The sequence below is a fragment of the Perca flavescens genome, chromosome 5, assembly GCF_004354835.1.
Source record: "Perca flavescens isolate YP-PL-M2 chromosome 5, PFLA_1.0, whole genome shotgun sequence".
Taxonomy (NCBI): Eukaryota; Metazoa; Chordata; class Actinopteri; order Perciformes; family Percidae; genus Perca; species Perca flavescens.
In genome coordinates this window covers 8,755,325-8,777,193 of record NC_041335.1, presented here as the reverse complement: position 1 = coordinate 8,777,193, position 21,869 = coordinate 8,755,325, and the positions used below count along the sequence as shown (strand labels likewise).

Below are 21,869 nucleotides of genomic sequence, written 5' to 3'. Positions count from 1 at the left end.
ACTAGTTGATTAAACGTTGCTACCCTGGCTAGTTGGCACCAGAAATACCTGTTGGTTAAACTTATTAAAATGATTAAGCCTCCCTCGCTCTCCAGCTGAGCCTCGTTCATCCCACCCGTCTTTGGTCCAGGATCAGCCTGCTCCCACAGCAGCAGCGGCTTTCCGCTCTAATCTTAACTCATCAGCTGCTCCTGATGCACTTCCGCCCTGTCGCGTTCTTTCGGCCCCTGTCTGCCACCACCTTCTCTTTCCAAAAAAGCAGCTGGGTTCAGCAGTCAGTCTAGTTCTCCCCTCTGTTTCACTTGATTGGCCAGCTGTTTGTGTTTTGGTGTCAATTGCCCATTTTGACAGCCGGGCCGGGGTACCACATATACCTGTAAAACACAAACCCAGCGCGCTACAGCCACGGAAGCAACAAACAAACCAACAGAGATTGATTCTACCTGACCGAAAAAAACGTGGCATTTTTGTAAAGCATGACCAGAGACGTAAAAAAATCTGGGTAAATATTGGAGATGTATTTAAAAGATGGAGACAGCTTAGAGCCCAAAAGGACGGCGAGTTGGCTAATTTCCTCCTGAACAGGTAAGCATTAAGCTTCAGGCTAATTTATTTATAATTATTATTCATTTTCAGTCATTTCAACATTTGTGTACTCACACCGAGAAAGTGTGTCTGTCAGTCGGGCAGAGATGACGGTGAGGTAGTGGTGTTTTTAGCGGTTGTTGCCGTAATTTTAAGCCAAGATAGGGTGGTTATCAGTCGGGTACAGAGCTTTGCGTGAGCACTAGCTTTTATGACTGTCAACATAGCCAGCATCTAACGTTAGCTACTCCGCTGTGCTGTGAAGTAATGTCTAGCTATGTGAGACTAGCGTCTAGCAACATTGTTGGATGCTGCGTTATCAACCTGGCAACCCCTGTGAACTTCGAGTCTAGGTAGGAGGGGCCAGGGGAGATGACTCTCTTCAGTACTTTGAATTTGGATCGTAGTAACTATTTTAAACACTAGCTGTCAGTATTACAAAATGCAATAATGTTACCTGTAGCCTTACAAAGTAACGTAGTTAGCCACTGATATGCTAACTATTGTGCTGGTTTACTATGACTATTATTCTAGCCATAGTTCTATTATCTTTATTGTTACTATAATTGCCACTGTTCGTCGTACCCCCAACCTACACCGTCAGACACCGCCCACCAAGAGCCTGGGTCTGTCGGAGGTTTCTCCCTAAAAGGAAGTTTTCCTCACCACTCAATGTTTCTGCCACCGTTGCTCTAAATGCTTGCTCTTGGGGGTATTACTGGAATTGTTGAGTCTTTGTAAATTAGAGTGTGGTCTAGACCTACTCTATCTGTAAAGTGTCTAGTGTCAAGATAACTCTTGTTATGATTTGATACTATAAATAAAATTGAATTGAATTGCTGGTAAGTTATGCATGTTACTACAGCTAATACGGTTGCTAAACTATAATTGGACAATTACTGTTCGGGGGAGGTTTTTACTACAAACAAGCAATACTACAATACTAACAAGGGTGACTTTTCTTGTCAGATCATCACTAAATAAGAAATATCTCTGGTAACATAAAATTCAAAAACGTGCATTGAAAGATCCCACATTAAAGAGTTCCAATGCAATATTCATGAGGTTTTATTAAAACATAAATTCACATGGAGCTTAAGGAGCCAGCCACACTATGAACAGACTTTATATTTTACATGGTGTGCAGAGCGTTTCAGTTTAATTCTGTGGTATACAATTCATCATTTATAAAGCAACACAAATAGCAAACGCAGTTGCGAGTATGTCATCACTTTTGAAAAGAGTATCATGGGAGACTGTGTTTTTATTGCCTCTTTTGGAATATTGCTTTGCAGTTATTATCATCTTCCTTCAGCACCAGCAGTCTGGGTGTTGTTCCCCATCCTCCACTCATGTGCAACATCTAAATAACAGCGTATCATCCATACCAAATCATGATAGGAATGTCATTTTTCCATTGGGTTAACAAACACTTATAGATAGATCAGAGGGTTTGCGGATTTCTGGTGTTTAAAGTGAATGTGTGAAAGTTCCGTGTTGCCACCACGGAATACAATGCCAGTGTTGTCCCGCGTGTCATGGAAACGTAAACCCACCCCTTTTTCTTAGGGGGCCATGTTCATTTCACGGAATTCTTCCGTGAGTTAAGGGGCCGTGTTTCACAGAATTCTGTGAGATCAGGTTGGATAAATATTATGCACACTGTAAACATGACTGTAACTGTAAGGGCTATTCATCAGTTATTTCCCCCCCAGTAAAATATAAGGTCAAAAACCATTGAGGTGTCCTCACCCTGTTGTTACGCTATTCACCTTTTTACGGGTTAGTGAATTTACCCATGATTCATAGCGGCTTTGAACCGGAATTTGGTTTTCCTTTTCTGGTTCGAAGCTTGTGTACGTTTGATAGCTTGTAGCTTGCTAGTTTGTTTGCTGTAAAAGCCGGTGTTTCTCCATGGATGAAGCACAAATAGAAAAAAAACAGAGGTGGATACACACCATGGATGTTTTAACAAGTTGTGACAACAGTACCATGTCCCTCATCCATCCCTTCTGACGGAGTAGCTAAATGACATGAAGGAATGGCCTGTTAGCTACATCAATGTTGATGGAATTACAAAAGCACAGAAGCATATACTTACTTGCATAGTAACAAAATAGGTACAGTATTGTTGAAGAAACACAGCGGCTTTATATTTTTGAAGGCAGCATTAGAGCCCAGTCAGAGTGCCAATCAAGCTAAACATACAGCATGGGTAATGCTGAGGCAAAGTGGAGTCATTGAGACAGTCGGCTGCTCTTGCATTGCCAGGTTAGGGAAGTCATGTAGCCATGCAGCAGCTATTCTGAGGAAGGTAAAAATAAAAAACTACATAATGCACAGTACTTTACTAAATGTACTTTTACACTTCTGGTTAGATGCTAAACAAACTTGTTGTCAGTACAATATGTGCAATGATTAGGTTGAATCTAATTTGATATACAGTACTTATGTTCATGCCTAATAGTAATGTTAATAGTAAGTGGAGGAATAACAAAGACAGTATTGATGCCATTATTGCAGGTGCAGAATGCAGTGATTGGTGGAAAGACAGGGCTTGCATGTACAGATAAGCAGCGCAGGTGGAATGCAGGGACATTAAAGAATCTTGAGCCTAAATGTCTTAGTCAGATTAACTAATATGTGAAAGTTGCAATTAACCTTTGACAGCGCCATTCTTTCCCCCAAAAGGGAGCCTTGGCGATGCCGGTCTGGTCTATAGCTTGCACCCAAAGCCCAGAATGTTTTTTAGGACATGGCAAGGGAACAAATTGCATAGTGTTGGGATAGTTAGGGATGCACCGAAATGAAAATTCTTGGCCGAAACCGAAAACCGGAAAACAGGAAACCAAGACCGAAAACCGAAACACCGAAAGAAATTAGGTCAATTATTAGTACCATTGCATTTATGGCTATGACTGTGTACTAACTTTACTAAAATCAAGGCATTGCAATTGTATAAATTAATATTAAAGTTTAATAAAAAAAATATCTAGCAGAAATATGGCTACAGTCTGATAGTCACATACAGTATATAGTAGCCTAAGAACAGAATAGCTTACCTCTTGTTATTATTATTATTATTTGAGGCACTTTCTTGCAGGATTTCACTGAACATATCAGACAACGAGGGCACATGTCCCTCATCTGGTGCAGAGAGACAAGTCTTTTTCTGCGCTCTGATCTCCTCCTGCTCCATGCGCTGCTCCGTCTCCGTCTTCATCCATCGCGGCCTGGATCATTTCTCGTGCGCCCTGCTTTATTTCCGCATCCAAGTAATGGTCTTTATAACGCGGATCAAGTACAGATGAAGTGCAGAGGATCCGAACAGATCTCACTGAAACGTGTGCTGACTAAGAGCGTACTTTTCATTGTTTTCACTCCGTGGTCCGTCTCAACATCTTTGCTTAGGAGACGCTTTGCAGGTGGAATGGATCGGGTACTGACACACGTGCAGGTCGCGGTTTCTGTTTGCGTCGTCACAACATTTCGGCCATATTGTTTTGGTGATAGAAGTATTTTGGCCGAAGATTTTCGGTGGCCGAATATTCGGTGCATCCCTAGTGTTAGTAATTTGAAATGGTTTATTTGAAGTAAAATTTTTGATTGTTCAACTTCTTCTGTTTACGATGTTGCCGTGTATGCAGGATGCAGGATTGTTTTGCCCCAGAGAGGGGCATGGTGATAAGAGCCTCCTCTGATTACGTATTGCCAGTCTGATGTACAGTATATTACATTATTTATATTTAAATGTACTGTATAATATGTGGCTTTTGACTGTTGGTGTTTCTATACACAGCGTTTAAAGTTGGCTCCTCTTCCCCAGCTCAACAAGCCAGAGAGAGAGACAGTGTGTGAGAGTGAAAAAGAGAGTGGTGGTGGTGGAGTGAGCTAAAGAGTGAATCAAGAGACATAGCGCTGAACATAGCAGTCAGTCAGAGGAAATAAATGTAAATGTAAATAAATTTTCTGATTATTTCACGGCAGTTATGTAAGGCACACATAAACACACCCACATCTCCGCGGCAAGGTGCCACACAGATTTTGTGTGAAAGCAGCGCTCCATCCTGTCTGTGTGTGTATCAGTTAAACTTGCGTGTTGGTATCAGACGCCGAGGTGCATGACAAAGCGGCGATACCTGGTAATGAGAATGTGCTGCACAACCTGTGTTCTGTTACTGGCTGGGGGTTAGGGACCCACGTGGGGCCCAAAGGCTCTTTGCAGATGCCCATAAAAGTCCTGCACAGAAAAATAAGAAGGGAAGATACAGGCAGAGGTCATGGTTTGTGTACATACATTACATTATAGAACTTAAGTCTATAAATAGTTTTTTAGTAAAATCCTGCATATTATTAACCAGATGCCAGATGCTGTGTTACACATAACCATTTGAGAATTTGATGAGTCATTGGAAACTGTTTGGAAAAGGCCATGCACTTTCAAAAAATACCTGGCAGGTGATTGGATGAACCATCTGTCTATCACTTCTGCCAAACCACGTCCGTAGCCGCTAGTTGCTCCTCACCGGATGCTGATTGGTACGGTAAGCTGGTAGTACAGACCGAAACTCTTCAAGCCTGACAATATGGATGTTCATGTGATGTTGTGCGAGAATCCAGCTGTTGTGCAAGGTAAGCATAAAGATTAAAACTAAAAACATCCATACATACTGTAAATAATAAATGATCATACTAACCTTGAAAGAAGACAAGAATAAAATTCAGTACAGAGCCATAGCTAAACACCGTGAAGGCATGCCCAGGCAACGCATTCTTTAGGCAGCTGCTTTTGCTTAGGACAGCTTTAGGTATCAGTGGTAAAAAGCTGAAATGTCAGCTTACCTGTAAAAATATTTGGCTTTAGCTAATGTTTTGAATCTGAATTTGTAAAACTAAACTTTAGGGCTGTAACAAATGCGATATGAAACCGAAATCGCGACACTCAGATCCACGAACCTGTGTCGCGGAGTGAGAAGGCAGAATCGCGACACACCCTTCCAACTCCCAGAGTTAGCCTTCCCTTCCAGATCCATTGCTACCACATCTTTAAATGACTATTACTATTAGTCGTTTTGGTGCATTATCCCCTTTTGTCGGGTAAATTTAACTGTAAAGATGTAACTGTAAAGACGGCTAAATGCAAAGACTAAAGCCTTGCAGCGCCGGGAGAGTGAGGCAGACAGACAGGGGTGTGCTAGCTGGCTAAAGCATTAGCATTAGCTACTTGTCAGCCAGCACCTTTATAGTAGGCACCTAGGGATGTAACGATTACCGGTGTAACGGTAAACCACGGTAAAAATGTTGACAATAACAATTACCGTTTTCATTTAAAATAGCATTATTATCACGGTGGATTACCACGGTGTGGAAACCCTGTGTGGAATCCTTCCCAGCTTCATCCGAGTCTCCTGAAGTTGCCGCGCAGGCGCATTGCGTAGCCCAGGGGCGTAGGCAGAAATAGTATTTTGGGCGGGCCAGTACAAAAGTGGGTGGGCCATTTTCTAAAAGACGAAGTAGCAGAAAGGACAAACTGAAAAAAACAGCAACAATTTTACCTTCCAACATACTGCATTACAAAGGCAATAACAGTACTGTCTACAACATGCTCAACCAACAAAGCTCTGTCTAAGAAGTTTGTACACAACAATATAGACAAAAACCTGTAGATTGTAACCTATTCAGACTAAAAAATATTTGCACCAGCAGGAACAGCAGCATTGGCTCTGCACAGCATTGTTATAAAATTAACCCTTTTACTGCACAAAGTGGCAACTAAACATGAACCCAAACAGCAGAGAAGGCGTTTACATACTGCAGGACATAGAATAGCCTACATCAGACAGAAATCACACATGTAACAATGCAACAGCATTGTTGCTTCAGGACTATATGGTCAGATCATGAGCAGCAAATGGCTACCAGCAGTAAAAGAAAATCAAAGAATGAAAACTTCCAGCCAAGCATTGTTTAGCTAAATTATGAAAGATATAATGAAAAGTGGCCAGCCAGGTGCCAAATCTTAGACAGTGTATTAAGTCTACGGCAGTGACAGGATCAAAGAAAACTCAAAACTACGTCACTCACAGAGAAGTTATCTTATTATTTAATGTGGACAAAACACAAACGCGTTTCAGCTAGAAGCCATCACCAGTATTCACCATTTCTTACTAAAATAGGAAGGTTACTCGGTTAGCTAGGTTACTTAATTAATAACACAAGAAGCGTGAAAGACGTTTGACTTAATATTACCTGTGTGAGGGCCGTCAGCTCCGCTGGGGAAATGTCTGCACATGCTGCAGAAAAGCTCGTCCTTATTTACACTGGATTCCATCAAAGAAAACTGTCCATACCACTTTAAAAAGAAGCCATTGTTGTCGCGGTAACTTTTAACAGTGCATTGCTTAACACATCCGTGGTAGCTAGCTACATTGTCTAAACAGCCAGCTAGCTAACGTTAACTGATGAAGGCAGCCCGGAGAGTTTGCCTGTTGTTACCATAGCAACCAACTACGTTCCGAAGGCATTTGATTGTTTGTTTTAAACAGTTTTGTTTTAATCAGAAGAAAATACACATTAAACACGCACAACTAGCTAGTCCTGTTATTATTTCTTTTTTTGCATACATTTGAATATTTTTCATAACAAAACGTATTTTAATCAAACTTGGCTGGACGGGCCAGTGAGTAAAGTCGGCGGGCCAGTGCCGCCCTGGCCCATTACTGCCTACGCCCCTGGCTTAGCCTCCAACGTGTGTTTCTTTCTTGAAGTTGAATCATGGTGGAAAGAGGAGATGACAGCGCTCAGGACATTTATCAGTCTTGTAAAAAAGGCCATAGTAACAATAGTAACACTTGCTCTCTCTCCTGAGATGATTGACAAATCAATGACAAGAGTCATCACTTTGATCTCCCGCCAATTACTCGCGCTCAGACAGGATAAGGGGACAGAATGCAGCAGCTGTAAAACTTTATTCTTTATCATTCCTTTCCCGTTTTCTTGTTGAAGCCCAGAACGTAAGTTAAAACTATTCTGTAGCTTGCTAAACTGTCATGGGTTTTACTGCCTCATTATTTGTGTAAACGTTAAAGCTACGTTTATTCATATTTCAATAAAGTGTTCTGCAACGATGTGGATAAATTTAGCCCGTGTTATGACGTGACATTTATTTGGAGAGAGAGAGAGAGAGAGAGAGAGAGAGAGAGAGAGAGAGAGAGAGAGTGATATTATCACCTTGATAATTTTGCTGGTGCTGTGTATCTTATTATATCAGCATATAGCTGATAGATGTGCAGATTGTTTAATATTACTTGTGCAACCACATGTTGATATTCAGGTTGTGTTAGGGCAATTTGCTAGCAACATGCAATCGCCAGTAAACAGACTAGCGCTGTGGAGCCACATGCTTAGCTATTAAAGGTGTATTACACTGTTTGCTCCATTATGGATATGTGTGCTGTAATAGATGTGGCTTATTCTAAGTTTGTGTTACTGAGCAATATGTTACATTTATGTTAATTATTACAGAGAAATGAACGTAATTCTTAGTATTGTTTCTTGTTATATGCTGGTGGCAATAACATTTAGTTTTGGTAAATAATGTCCATATTAAGTCAGATGCTTATTAATGTGCATTATTATTTGCTTATATTTCAGAACCACATCCAACTTCACATGTAACGTCAAATACAACTTCATAGTTAACTTCATGTTCGAGTTGTAAATAAGTCTTCCTAGATCTCAAAGTCAGACATCTCTGGTTCAAGTTCTTACCGGACACCCTACAGTGGGCCAGTGTTTCAGTAGCCAGTTTTCAATAGTTTCTACAAGCCTATTGCCTATATTTGTATAATATACTAAACACTGTTAAAGTTTTTGGAACTATTTCAGCTTATGCACGCAGATCCCAGAGCCACCCCCTCTGGCTGTCTTGTCCTCTGTTTACTGCTCTCTTCACAAAAGTTGTCAGATGGCTTTACAGTTACTGGGGAGGTGGAAGGTCACTGATGCTGTCTGGCAGGGGCATGCGGTGGCCATGTCATTGTTAAAAGGCCACGAACTGAGCTTCAGAGCAGGCAGGAGAGCAGATACATGCAGGGTTGAGAGGCTGCAGACCCCCATGGGAGGTCAGGGCCATTCACTCAGCTTTTATCCCATCAGTGTAGGCAAGCTGAGATAAGATGTAACTGTGATCAAAGTTGAACAGTATATTCTGAAAACTTGCAGACACGTTAGCTGTAAAACATTTTTAAAGTGGTAAGACATTTTGCTATTATCTTTAGCATTTGCTTGTTGGTCTGTTTTGTTTTTATAGTTTTCTTAAACTATTTATGACCTCATTATTAAGCTCCATGAAGAGTATACAGGAAGAAAATAAGATACAATAAAACTTTATTTATAATTTTTAATTGTTGTGCAGCAGGTGCAGTAAAAAGTAGTCACAGACCGATGGCAGCATTAATGTAGAGCCCAATAGTTTCTGGGATAAAAGAATCATGGACAGAATTGCGAAATTAAGAATTTAAAAAAGATATAACATAGATTCATAGGGCCCAACATTAAGTCAGTGCTTAAAACTAGGCTAACTGAAGTTTTTGAAAATATGACTATGTCACTAGTTTCTAACCGATAACAGTACTAGCTAAATATAGCCTACTACTAGTATGTAGTTGTAGGTGTCTAAAAGTAAACTTAAATCTGTTTTGCAGTTGTCCAAGGTCCTTTCTCCATCATTCAAACAATCCTTTGCTGCGATCTTTGGTCAACTTTTCTCTTGCATCCACTTCCAGGGAGGTTGGCTACAATACCATGGGCCTTAAACTTCTTTATATATTTATATGTATAGGTCTATAAAATTGTGAAAAATGTTGATCAGTGTTTTCCAAAGCCCAAGATGAAGAAGAATTGAATTGAATTGCAGAAATTCAGATTACTGTCATAGAGGAGTGAAGAAACAATTCACATTTAAGAAGCTGGAAATGTCATACAAAATGACCAAGCTAATTGTCGATTATCAAAATAGTTAGTGATTAGTTTAATAGTTGAAAAGTAATTAATTCATCTTTGCAGCTCTATAGACACAAGCACAGTACACGCATGCCACACCTACATGGATACCTGTTGGAATCATCAGGCTGCATCGACCGCTGCGTGGTTTCTAAACATTTGAAAAACTTTCGGATATTTGAGCTTGTTTTACATTTCTTTTCTTTTTTGGGGCTACTGACTCCATGAAAGTGTATGTTTAGTAAACAAGAGTTGTTTGCCAAGTCAAGTAGTATCTCTTATTTTGATTTTGAAAGAACTTCACTTGTGAACTAGCCTGGTTGACACCAGACCCTTCTCAGTTGTAACTGAGAGTGGGTCTGGGAAAGGTTCATTGACAGTTCATTTCCAAAGGGGCGTCACCAACGGACGCTGCTCAAATGCCTCTGGGCGCAACTGGATAGTCCTTCAACCAATCAGACCAACGATCCGGGTGACGCTGCGCTTCGGTGGCCGTCATGTTCGGTCATGTTGAACGTAAACAAAAAGCTGCTTGCCGTCGCTGCTCTATTGCCGTAAAGCCCGCCTCAACGGTTGTGATTGGTGCCTCGATTTTGGGGACTGACTTGCAGAGCAAATCTCAAATTTGCCCGGAAGTTTGTCAGGGTTTACCCAGGCTACTTGTGAACGCTCCACGCGGACGTGTTGTCCACATTGTACCGAAAGGTAGAGGAGAGGAGGACTATGTTTCTCTATCTCAAGTCCGGGATCTTATGGAACAACAGAAATTGTTTTATAAAGATCTGTTGGACCAACAGGAGCGTAACTATCAACGCTTTTTAAAGATAATGATTGAAGCAAACAACAAGAGATTGGACAAAATTACGAGAGAAGTAGGTGGATTACACGAAAGTCTTTATTATGATGATATTATGATGAACTACGGGCTGAGGAAAGAGAATCTGCCAGAGAGTGCTCAGAACTGGGTAATGAGAGCTGGGCAGAAACTGAGACAAAAGTACGTAAACTCCTCTCAGATAAACTGCAGATCTCAGGGATTGAGTTGGAACGTGTTCACAGAAGGCCTGGCGCACAGAAGGACACTACTAGATCCAGACCGATTGCCGCCAAGTTCCTTAAATTCAAGGACAATATTGTTATCATGGAAAGAGCAAAGAACCAAACAGGATCAATTGTATTCATCAACGAAGACTATCCGGAAGCAGTTCCCCAAAAACGCAAGGAGCTTTTAACGGAGCTGAAAGCCACACGGGAGCGCGGATATGTCTCGTTTCTGCGGTACGATAAACTAATTGTCCGCCCAGCCTTCCAAAGAAAAGACAAAGACAAGCCCACAGACGGACCCAGCAGTTTATAAAGGTAGTCCATATGTACCCACTGATTATAGTTGCCTGTTACACAAAATCATCTGAACATGTCTATTAACAATCTTCCTAAAGGCTTAGTATTTGCACACATTAAAGGTCCCATGACATGGTGCTCTTTGGATGCTTTTATATAGACTTTAGTGGTCCCCTAATACTGTATCTGAAGTCTCAATCCCGAAAGCCTTGGTGAAGAATTACAGCCACTAGAGCCAGTCCCACAATGAGCTTTCCTTAGTATGTGCCATTTCTGTGTCTGTAGCTATTGAGGAGGAGAGAGGCGGGGGCAAGGTGGAGGGTGGGGGTGTGGCCTTGACCAACTGCCACTTTGCTCATTTGAAAGCCATGATGTCTCTCTCTCATGGGTGGGCCAAATTCTCTGACCTCATAAGGAGCAAGATTCCAGATCGGCCCATCTGAGCTTTCATTTTCTCAAAGGCAGAGCAGGATACCCAGGCCTCGGTTTACACCTATCGCCATTTTTAGCCACTGGGGGATCATAGGCAGGCTGGAGGAACGCATATTAATGTTAAAAATTCTCATAAAGTCAAATTTTCATGCCATGGGACCTTTAACATCTGCAGCCTTAGGCCCTGTTTACACAAATACACTCGCTGGTGAAAACGACAAAATATTTTATCAGATGTGCCTTTCATTTAGACGGCGATGGCATTTTTGGGGCTTAAAAACGCAAAAAACTGAAACCGCCCTCCAGAGTGGAAATCTTAAAAACACTCCATCGTCGCTTTCCCATCTAAAGGGTAAAAACGCACTGTGCAAGTGTGTGTGTGCCGTGTGTGTGTGTGTGTGTGTGTTTGTGTGTGTGCGCACTGTGTGTGTGTGTGTGTGTGTGTGTGTGCGCCGCAACGGCACTTTTGTGTTTTCTCTTCAGATGGTTTCTGTCTAAACATAGCCTTAGAAATAAAATGTATGAACTCTCCCTCTTTTTGCAGTCTAATAAGGTTGACGTTCTTGCTTCGTTCTTGTTTGACTCATTTGGACTGTTCATTTGATGATTCAGAAATGGCTTTTGATGACTTTTCTCTATACAGAAAGGATAGAAATAGGTTTGTTGGAGGGCAGGCAATTTTTATACGTAACCACTTTCCAGTAAAAAAACGCTATGACCTTAACCTACATGATATGGCACTTGAAACCTATTTTGATTGGCTGTTGTTACAGGGCTCCAAGCTCTAAAATACAGAACTTGGGCTGCTTGTGTGCCATGTTGGATAGGGCTACAGAGGAAACTAGAGAAGTGTATCTACTAGGAGACCTGAATATTGATTGGTTATCTGAAAATTGCCCTCTAAAGAATTGTCTCTTGTCTATGGCTAATACCTGCGGACTATCTCAATTAATATTTCAACCAACAAGAATCGCTGTTAATCATACTGGGGTCAAATCTTCAACATGCATTGATCATATTTATACTAATGCTCCAGATATGTGCTCCAGACCTGTGTCTATTCCGGTGGGTTTCAGTGACCATAATGTTGTTGCTGTCTCTAGGAGAACGAAGCTGCCTAATGCAAAAATCATTTTTACCAGATCCTATAAGAAATTTTATCAAGAGGCTTTTCTTTGGGAATTTAATAGCATTCCTTGGGCTAATGTATGTGATGTTGAGGATGCTGAACTTGCTTTATTTATTGCTATTATATTATACATAAAATATTCATGGACTATTTTATGGTAATTGCTAACAGACACGCCCCTTTCAAGAAATTTACTGTTAAAGTCAAAAGTGCTCTGTGGATAGATTAAAGAATCTAATGGTTTTGAGAGATGATGCCAAGAATGTTGCTGTCTTATCCAGTGCAAATTCAAAAATCAGGTCTGCAAAATGAATAGAGAAAAAAAGAGAACTTATTATCAACAGAGAATTTCTGAAAGTGGTCAAGACAGTAAAAAAATATGGAAAGTTCTGAATGAAATCATGGGTAAAAAAAGGTGCTCAGACTTCTTTTGTGGAACTAGATGGTGTGTACTAAACCTCTTCATATTGCAAATTATTTTAATGATTATTTTATTGACAAGACCGCCAAGCTCAGAGAAAACATGGCCACTGCTGTTAAATACAACTCAGAAGAGCTTATAACAAATGGCTTCATGAGGGGTAAAAACTGTGCTTTTGAATTACATGAGATTAATGTTGATAAAGTAGAAAGATTGTTGAACTCCCTGGAAGCTGATAAGCCTGCAGGTATTCACCACCTAGACTGTAAATTGTTGAAAATATCGGCTTACATACATTTCCAAATCTGTCTGTCATATTTTTAATAGATGCTTGATCACCGGTGTTGTCCAACATTATGGAAAGAAGGAAAGATTTCTACTATTCCAAAAGACAAAAAGTCAACTTTTAATGGTCCAAACAGCAGGCTTATCAGCATCTTGCCTGTACTTTTAGAAAAGGTGTGTACAGTGTGTGTGTGTGTGTGTGTGTGTGTGTGTGTGTGTGTGTGTGTGTGTGTGTGTGTGTGTGTGTGTGTGTGTGTGTGTGTGTGTGTTAGAAAAATTGTGTCTGTGGAAATTCAAGATTATCTTTCTACAAATGGTTTAACCTCTAAATTCCAACATGCATAAACTGTAGAACTAGTCACTCTACTGGCACCCCTATGTTACAAATGTCTGATAGCTGGCTTGCATCAATTGACAGGTCGATGCTTGTGGGCACAGTTATGCTAGATTTCAGTGCTGCGTTTGATGTGATTGATCATGATCTCTTAATTGGAAAACTTATTTGTTATGGTTTTAAACACTCAGCTATTTTGTGGTTAAGAAGTTACCTGTCCGGTAGATCACAAAGAGTATATTACAATGGCACTTTTTCAAACAGCAATGCGTTACGGTACAGATCCATTTGTCCGACACGACTGAAGCGTTGTGTCACGATGTCATACAGCCGTGGTTGAAGCTGCGCGGCCCTGACCAGCAGCTGATTGGACAAACGCGTCAGGTGGGTCTGGCTACTCAAGAATTTCAACAGAGTGTCATGGCGGCTCGTTGAGAATACATTCTCGTATTTTACAAAAATAGTTCACCGAAACCTGTTTCTGAAAACATTTTAAGTGAGAAATAGACCATGCAGTTGCTGTATCTGTCTTCATTTCAGATCGACAAAGGTTAGTTTGAAAGATTTTTGTCTACTTCTACTGGATAGTCGCGTCGCGTTCAACGGATTCATTTGCATAAAGCTGGGCACCGGCCAGCTTTTTGACGTGCAGCATTTTTTCCAATGCAGCACCGCCTTCCCGGAATGCTTTGCAGGCGCGTTGAAGTCGCTTGATGTCACCCATAGGAATAGAGTGGAGCGCGGCGCGACAGAAGCGTTGCACGGTCTCAAGGATCTGTACCGTTAGACTGTGGTGTTCCACAGGGGAGTTGCCTTGGGCCTCTTCTTTTTGCAATTTTTACCAATGATCTGCCACTTGCAATTGGGCAAGCAAGTTTAACAATGTACTGAACTGAACTGAATCTTGAAGTTGCAGGTCAATCTATAAAACAAGTTGCACTCTGTTATTCAAACTCAGACACCATCATTTATTTTTGATAACATAACTTACAGATGATACTTACAGAGAACTTGCAGATGATTGCACCTTTACCAAAATCCAATAACCTGAAAAAAACTTTCATTTACAGAGCAAGTTCTTTGTGGAATAATATCCCAAGTAACATTCGTGTACATTTTAAAAAGAAAGTCAAATCTTACCTTCACTTAAGTTTTTTTGTCTATGTGAGCTACCTTAATGTTAGCCATGTAATATACTGTAATATATAATTAATATATAAACTTTGTTTTCAAGATATTTCTCTATTTGCTTCGTTAGTTATTGTTTTTATTTAATTTTAATTATATAATTAATTTTCTTTTATTTCTTTTCTTTTCTGTATATGTCATAACATGTTTTAATATTGTCTGATTAAATGTTGTTTTGGACCCCAGGAAGACTAGCTGGTCGTCTAGGTGTCAGCTAATGGGGATCCTTATAATAAATACAAATTAAAAAAATACATGGTGATAGATTACATGGTGATAGAATACACAATATGCAATATATTTTGAATGCTTTGGTTTGATGATGATAATGCAACTTCCAACAGAAGTGCAGTAAAGCAGCATTTAGAGGAGAATCTGGGTGTATTTTTATACATATGCATATTTTACTGCAATTTGTGTGAATGGAGGAGAAACAATGTGTACTGTTTGTGTGTAAATGCTTGTAACACACACACACACACACACACACACACAACACACACACACACACACACACACACACACTGTACAACCAGCCAAAACAGACGGATGCACTGCAAACACATAGAGAGAACGATATGAAACCACAAGATTAGATTTAGACTCACTGCCACGTATACAAATGCACACACACACACACACACACACACACACACACACACACACACACACACACACACACACACAGCCCCTCAGGAAGGCAGGCAGACAGCCACTGCAATGCAGAATAGAGCTTTCCCCTCCGCTGTGTAGGAGACACCAATCACTGAGCAGCACGGGTGGACTTGAGATCCTTTGCTTTGTTATTTCAATAGTCTGTCTTCCTTTCTCTTCTTCTCTCTCTCCGTCTTTCTTTCTTTCTTTTGTTTCACTTCTCGCATATCTAAATTCCTAGCTCATTTAAACATACAATATGTAATTTTCTGCCGCTAGGGGTCTCTCAATAGAAACCATGGATGTACAGAAGGACCTTGACGTCGTGAAGTTGTGTGTTTATTCACGTCATGGCATTCTAAAGAAATAGCTGCAGTTTTCCCACATAATTACTTAGATTATATTTGTGGTGTTAGCTGACAGGTTAGCAAGCAAGCTAACATTAGCCAGCATCTTAAACCACAATATCACAATATATTTATATTTTCCCCCCGTGCTGAAAAAAATGTGGGAGATCTACTTCACCAGTGGGGGTTGGGGTGGAGGGCGGCATCTACTGGGCTGAACGGAGACGTCCAGATGGCCGCTGTTGCCGCTTGATTTCGGCCATATGCGGGCATCTTGGGTTTGATATGGTCTGTTCCCTGAGGGAATCGCATTAGATTATTAACTACCCATACAGCTAAAGTTACGTTGCAAATTTAATTGTGGGTAAGCCCAGGGCTGTTAACTGTGGTCAAAACAATCATACTAAAATTAACTTACGAGCGTGTTGAAGGTTATGACGCCATTGACAGGCAACAAAATGACAAAATTAAAACGATTAAATTAAAAGTAAACATTGTGGGGCGAACTGGTGGCTCACCTAGCAGAGCATGCGCCCCATGTACCAAGGCCCAGTCAGAGGTGTATAAAGTACTAGAGAACCATACTTGAGTAAAAGTAAAAGTGCTCTATCAAAAAAGTGACTTGAGTAGAAGTAGAAGTACTAAAGTATTCAACATTTTTTGTACTTAAGTATAGCAAGTAGTTTATTTTAAAATGTTCTACTCAAGTACTGAAAGTAAAAGTATAAGTATTGTGTTATTTAGTTATTCAAGAAAGCAGTCAAAAGTTTAAATATCATATTGTTTATATTATGTCAAATGTTTAGCCAAGGCTGTAGCCAAAGAAATTAACAAATATTAATTATATTAAAAATAACAAATATTAACAAATACTGAAATAAAATGAACAATTATCACACTGTGCAAGTAAAATTAACATTGCACGAGCACAGTAACGATTAAAGCCCCCAAAAACGTATCACACACTAGCTAGTAAGTAAGATGTGTGATGTAGCTACAGGAAAGTTAGCAAGCTAGCAAAATCCAGATAAACTAGCAGCTTCACATCACAGGGTCAAACAGTTAACATTCAGTACTCATTGCCAACTGAAACAACTCAAGAATAGCTTAATCTGTTGCAACAACAGCTTCATAGAAAGAGTACAAACTTATATCGTCTCTGACTTCTGAACAGGCGATCGCCGTAATGAAAAGAAACACGGCGTGATCTCGGGGATTTCTTACGTAATTAGCGTACGTAGCTAACGTTCACACACTAACCTACACAGTCTCCGTAGCGTAGAGAGTAGGGAAGTAGTTCTACTTCGTTACTATACATCTCACGGCCCAGTCCTTACTGCAGCAGCCTATGTTTCGATTCCATCCTTCGGCCCTTTGCTGGATGTCTTCCCCATCTCTCTCCAGTCTTTCCTCTCTACAACTGTCGTATCAATTTAAAGGTGCAATATGTAATATTGTGTGTAATACTGGCAGCTAACGGTTAAAATTGTTACTGCACTACCAATTCAAAATACTGGAGAGTTGTTTCCCCCGCCCCCTCCTGCCCAGACTCTAAGTTCATGGAGGTTGCCAGGCTGAGACCGCAGCATTCACAACAATGTTGCTAGACGCTTTTTCTCACATAGCCAGACATTACTCCACAGCACAGCAGAGTAGCTAATGGTAGATGCTTGCTATATTGACTTTGTCATAAAAGCCCGTGCTCACGCTGAGCTCTGTAACCAACTGACAGACTTAAAATGACAGTATGAACCGCTAAAAACACAACAACCTCACTGTCCTCTCCACACGCCAGTCAGGCACACTTCCTCGGCTTAGAATTACAATACGAAACGCTAAAAATACCACTACCATGCCGACGGAACACACTTCATTGGCTTAGAATTACGGCAACAATCGCTAAACACACTGCAAACTCACAGTCCCCTCTTTCCGATTTACAGCCCCCCTCTCGTGGCTGAAAATAACTCACCGTTGTCGGCTCCAGCCGCTAAACTACACATTGTAAAAAGCCATGGGCTGCATGCCTGGTCCTCCCGGTAACATTAACAGTTAGCAGGGTTAGCATGGCGGCGTTAGCCAGGACCAGTCGGGATCACTTTACTGGCTGTCTCAATTGTTTTTGCGAGTAGCCAACTCGGGTACTCTAGTTATATAATTCAATGTGAGTACACAAATGTTGAAATGACAAAAAATGCCCATCCCTAGTAGCTGTGATAAATTAGCCGGAAGCTAATGCTTACCTGTTCAGGAGAAAATAAGCCAACTCTGCGTCCTTTTGGGCTCTAAGCTGTCTCCATCTTTCAAATACATCTCCAATATTTACCAGGGGGTTGTTACGTCTCTGGTCACGCAACTGTTAGAAACATGCTGTTTTCTTTTTTTATGTCATGTAGAATCTATCTCTGTTGATCCTGTTTGTTTGTTTGCTGCTTTCATGGCTGTACTACCGTTACAGCTGTAGCACGATGGGTTTACGTTTTTACAGGTATATCTGGCAACCCGGCCTGCCTGTCAAACTGGGCCGTTGATAACAACACACAGATCAAAACATAAACATAAATTATGTCACGGAATGTAAATTTCAAAAAGAAAAAATACTGACATTAGCATTGTTGTCAGAAAAGATAGTATTTCAGTTTAATATGTTTCCTTAATATTTGATGAGGCATTGGTGTCATTTTTGGATTTATTACAGTACAAATATTACATATTGGACCTTTTAAGACCAAAATGGCAACAAAAAAATTATCAAAAAAGTGAAACATTGTTGAAAACATTTTGGGATAATGTAAGTACACAACAACTAACTACCTAACAACCTTATGTTGCCAAAGCAATACAGTGGCAAAGGATATAATGTTCTTATTAAACAAATGAGTAATATAACAAAAACAATGTAATATTATTACAATTTCTTTTAACTGGCTATAGCAAGGATAACATCTAATCTTCTCACAATAAATAAACAATAATTTTTTTCCTGTTTAAATTAGATAAGTATAAACAAACAAAGGTCTCATGATGCAAACCAGGGAGATGCAGTTCATAACCTTATAGGCTACTAGACTGTCCCAATAATCATTCTCCTTCTCCTTTGCTTTTGTTCTAAAGGACATAACGTGGTTGTTGTTTGTTTTTTTACAAAATACACAGTTTACAAGATTCAACCTAGTTAGAGTTAGATAAGTGTAGTTTGACCCATTTTTTTACTTTCATTGTCTAAAAAATCACGTAAACATACATTCTTATGTGATGATATCACTCACACTGTTGTCATGCAAACAAGCATGTTACGACTATCATCTATCGACATCTAGCTACTTTCCAGTGAAAATGGTTGGCAGAACTGATGTGTCGGTCTCACAGTTACAATTATTCGTCATTTCTGAGCTAAATGTTTTCCATGTTGCTGCAAGTTTTTTGTTGAGTCTTAACATCTGAGTGCATCCTGCTGTGGACGATAAGTTCAGCTTTTCCACAACATGACAGGACACTGAGTCTGTCTTACCTGCTGGAAGCCATTCTGTTGTATAACTGTCAACAGAAGAATGCTCCAGGGTCTGTGTGTTGGTTTGTCAGGTCCAACAAACATTTCTGTCTGTCTGTGTGTGTGTGTGTGTGTGTGTGTGTGTGTGTGTGTGTGTGTGTGTGTGTGTGTGTGTGTGGGTGTGTGGGTGTGTGGGTGTGTTTGTGTTTGTGTGGTTTTCTTTGTGGTTTTTACAGGGAGTTTGCCAAGGAGCGAGAGCGGGTGGAGAAGAGGCAAGAATTCCTGAAGCTCCGCAGACAACAGCAAATAGAGAGAGAGTTAACTGGGTACCTGGAGTGGATCTGCAAAGCAGGTCAGAAACAGATGAACACACATTTGAGTAAAAGGTTTTGAGGTAATTGATGTTGACACAAATATGGCCTGATTATGCCTTTTAATTCAGGTGTGGTATTTGTGTTTCAGAGGAGGTGATGCTGGCCGAGGAAGACAAGAACGCAGAGGAGAAATCTTTGGATGGAGCGTGGTACAAAAGGAAAAACAACAACTCTGGTGAGTTCACATCTTCAGAATCAACCAGGAATCACCCAACTTTTGTATTCATAGAAACAGCAAAATTTCAAAGTGGCTTATTTGGTGCATTTTTTTCCATGTAGCTCTCAGTCTCAGCCCTCCTTCGTTACCAGATGGGTCTGACCCATGAGTTTGCTGGGGGGGCAGGGGGAGCACTGCTCCCCTGGTGGCTGATACGAATAATTGCATTGTCAAAAAAATGAGTGGAAAAATTACGTCTGGCATGACCAGATATTTTATAAATATCTTAAATAACACAAAACAACTAAATGGTGGTAGGTAATACATCTGATTTCATATACTGCTTTAATAAAAATATTTCCTGGCTGACGATGGGAGCAGCAGGACGCAAAAAACGAAAATGACTGTTGCTAGTCTGGACATCTTACCGTGCCGAGGTTGCAATAAAGGTTTCCTAAATGCCACATTTGATGTCAGCTTACTAATTGATTGCGGGTTTTGTGTAGATTTGGACGTTTATTCCACTTTGTTTAAACAGCGAAGTGGAGGAAGCCTAGTGACGAGTCCATAGCAACCAGTTTGTGTGTTGAATGTTACCCAGAGTGCCTTGCTGAATGTTCTCAATGTTTCATTGTTTTATTTCATGTGAATACTATGTGTTTACTAGAGGAGTAACTTAGTATTTGAAGTAATGCAGTAATGCATGAAGTGTGCATTTAGTTCCCATGCTTATTGTGTTTCCACAACAACGTTAGTGAGTAAATCTACTGAAATGGCCCCCACACCATAACAGAGGAGTATGATGCGTAAGATGCGGATGCAGATGTCATTGCTGTAAAAAACCAACAAGAATCTCTACATCTTTGCCAAGCACAAACCAGTACAGAAGGTAGCGATAAATTGTTGGGGGAGGGTCATGTCTTTTTTCCAAATCATTTTGGAGGGTCATAGAAAAAGTATTACTGGCAAGGGGAGGGTCATGTCTATTTTGACTTAAGGTCCCAAAACTCCTCTGGTGGCCCCTTAAATAAATAACGAACAGTCCCTAACCGGCTCCATCTAGTCTACTGCTTCCAATAAGTGACAAATTAACACCAACATGTTCCTATTTACATGTTGTGATTTGTATAGTCACAGCGTGTACAAATAACAAGGTCACATGAGACACAGCCATCTTCTTACCGTACACGAACTGGGAACTATATTCTCAGAAAGGCGAAGCATTGCTACTATCTGCTCGGGGATTCTCAGGTGCTGCAAGCATATCACTCCGCCCCAAGTAGCAGAAGTAGCACAGCTTTGCCTTTCTGAGAATATAGATCTCAGTTTATATATGGTTAGAAGATGTAAATAGGAACATGCTGGCGTTATTTTGTCACTTATTTGGAGCAGTAGGCTAGTTGGAATCCAAAAGGAGGTTTGACTCTACCACCTGAGCCACAGCTGCCACTGATTGAGAGCTTTCACACCAGCCCAAACAAACCACACTAACCAGGCAAATGTACCCATCAATGTTGATGATTTAAAGCCACAGCCATGAGTAATGACAGCTGCTCTGATGCTGTAAATGAACCTCACCAATAATAAAACAATAAAATTGTGCTGCTTGTTTGCTGTAAAGATATATGTTAAAGGGCGTTTCTAAATTAATTACCTGTGAGTATGGAAATGAGGCTTGTGCACGTGCCCCCAGCTACACAATTGAGATTTATGAAACTACATCAGGCGTACATGCGGCTTTATAAATCTGACAAAAAGAATGCGTCTGCATACATATTTCTGTCTTTGTGCATATACAAAGTCAGAGGTGTCAATTCCAGGTCCAGAAAGTAAAAGTCCTGCCATGTGTTTATTCCACCAATGAACTCAGCCAGCTGATTTCACTACTATTTAGTGAAATCTGATTTCACTACTATTTAGTGAAATCAGCTGCTAATTAGTGAAATCAGCTGGCTGAGTTCATTGGTGGAATAAACACATGGCAGGACTTTTACTTTTTGGACCTGGAATTGACACCTCTGTACACAGTTTTAGTTTTGATTCTACACAGAGTTTTATGCATCTGGCCACAGGTGTCACAGAGCAGCATAAAAATACAGAACACCTGGTGGACAGATGAGAAATGACTA

General features: G+C 40.4%; 1 protein-coding gene across 4 annotated transcripts in view; it reads left to right on the top strand.

Moving 5' to 3' along the window:
- The window catches only part of cacna1ba (calcium channel, voltage-dependent, N type, alpha 1B subunit, a), a 228,730-nt gene that overhangs the window by 105,046 nt on the left and 101,815 nt on the right, over window positions 1-21,869 (top strand). For all 4 annotated transcript variants that reach the window (XM_028577443.1, XM_028577440.1, XM_028577441.1 and 1 more), the window contains exons 8-9: window positions 19,446-19,561; window positions 19,672-19,758. In XM_028577443.1, coding sequence (XP_028433244.1) covers window positions 19,446-19,561; window positions 19,672-19,758 — 203 coding nt within the window. The remainder of the gene's footprint in view (window positions 1-19,445; window positions 19,562-19,671; window positions 19,759-21,869) is intronic.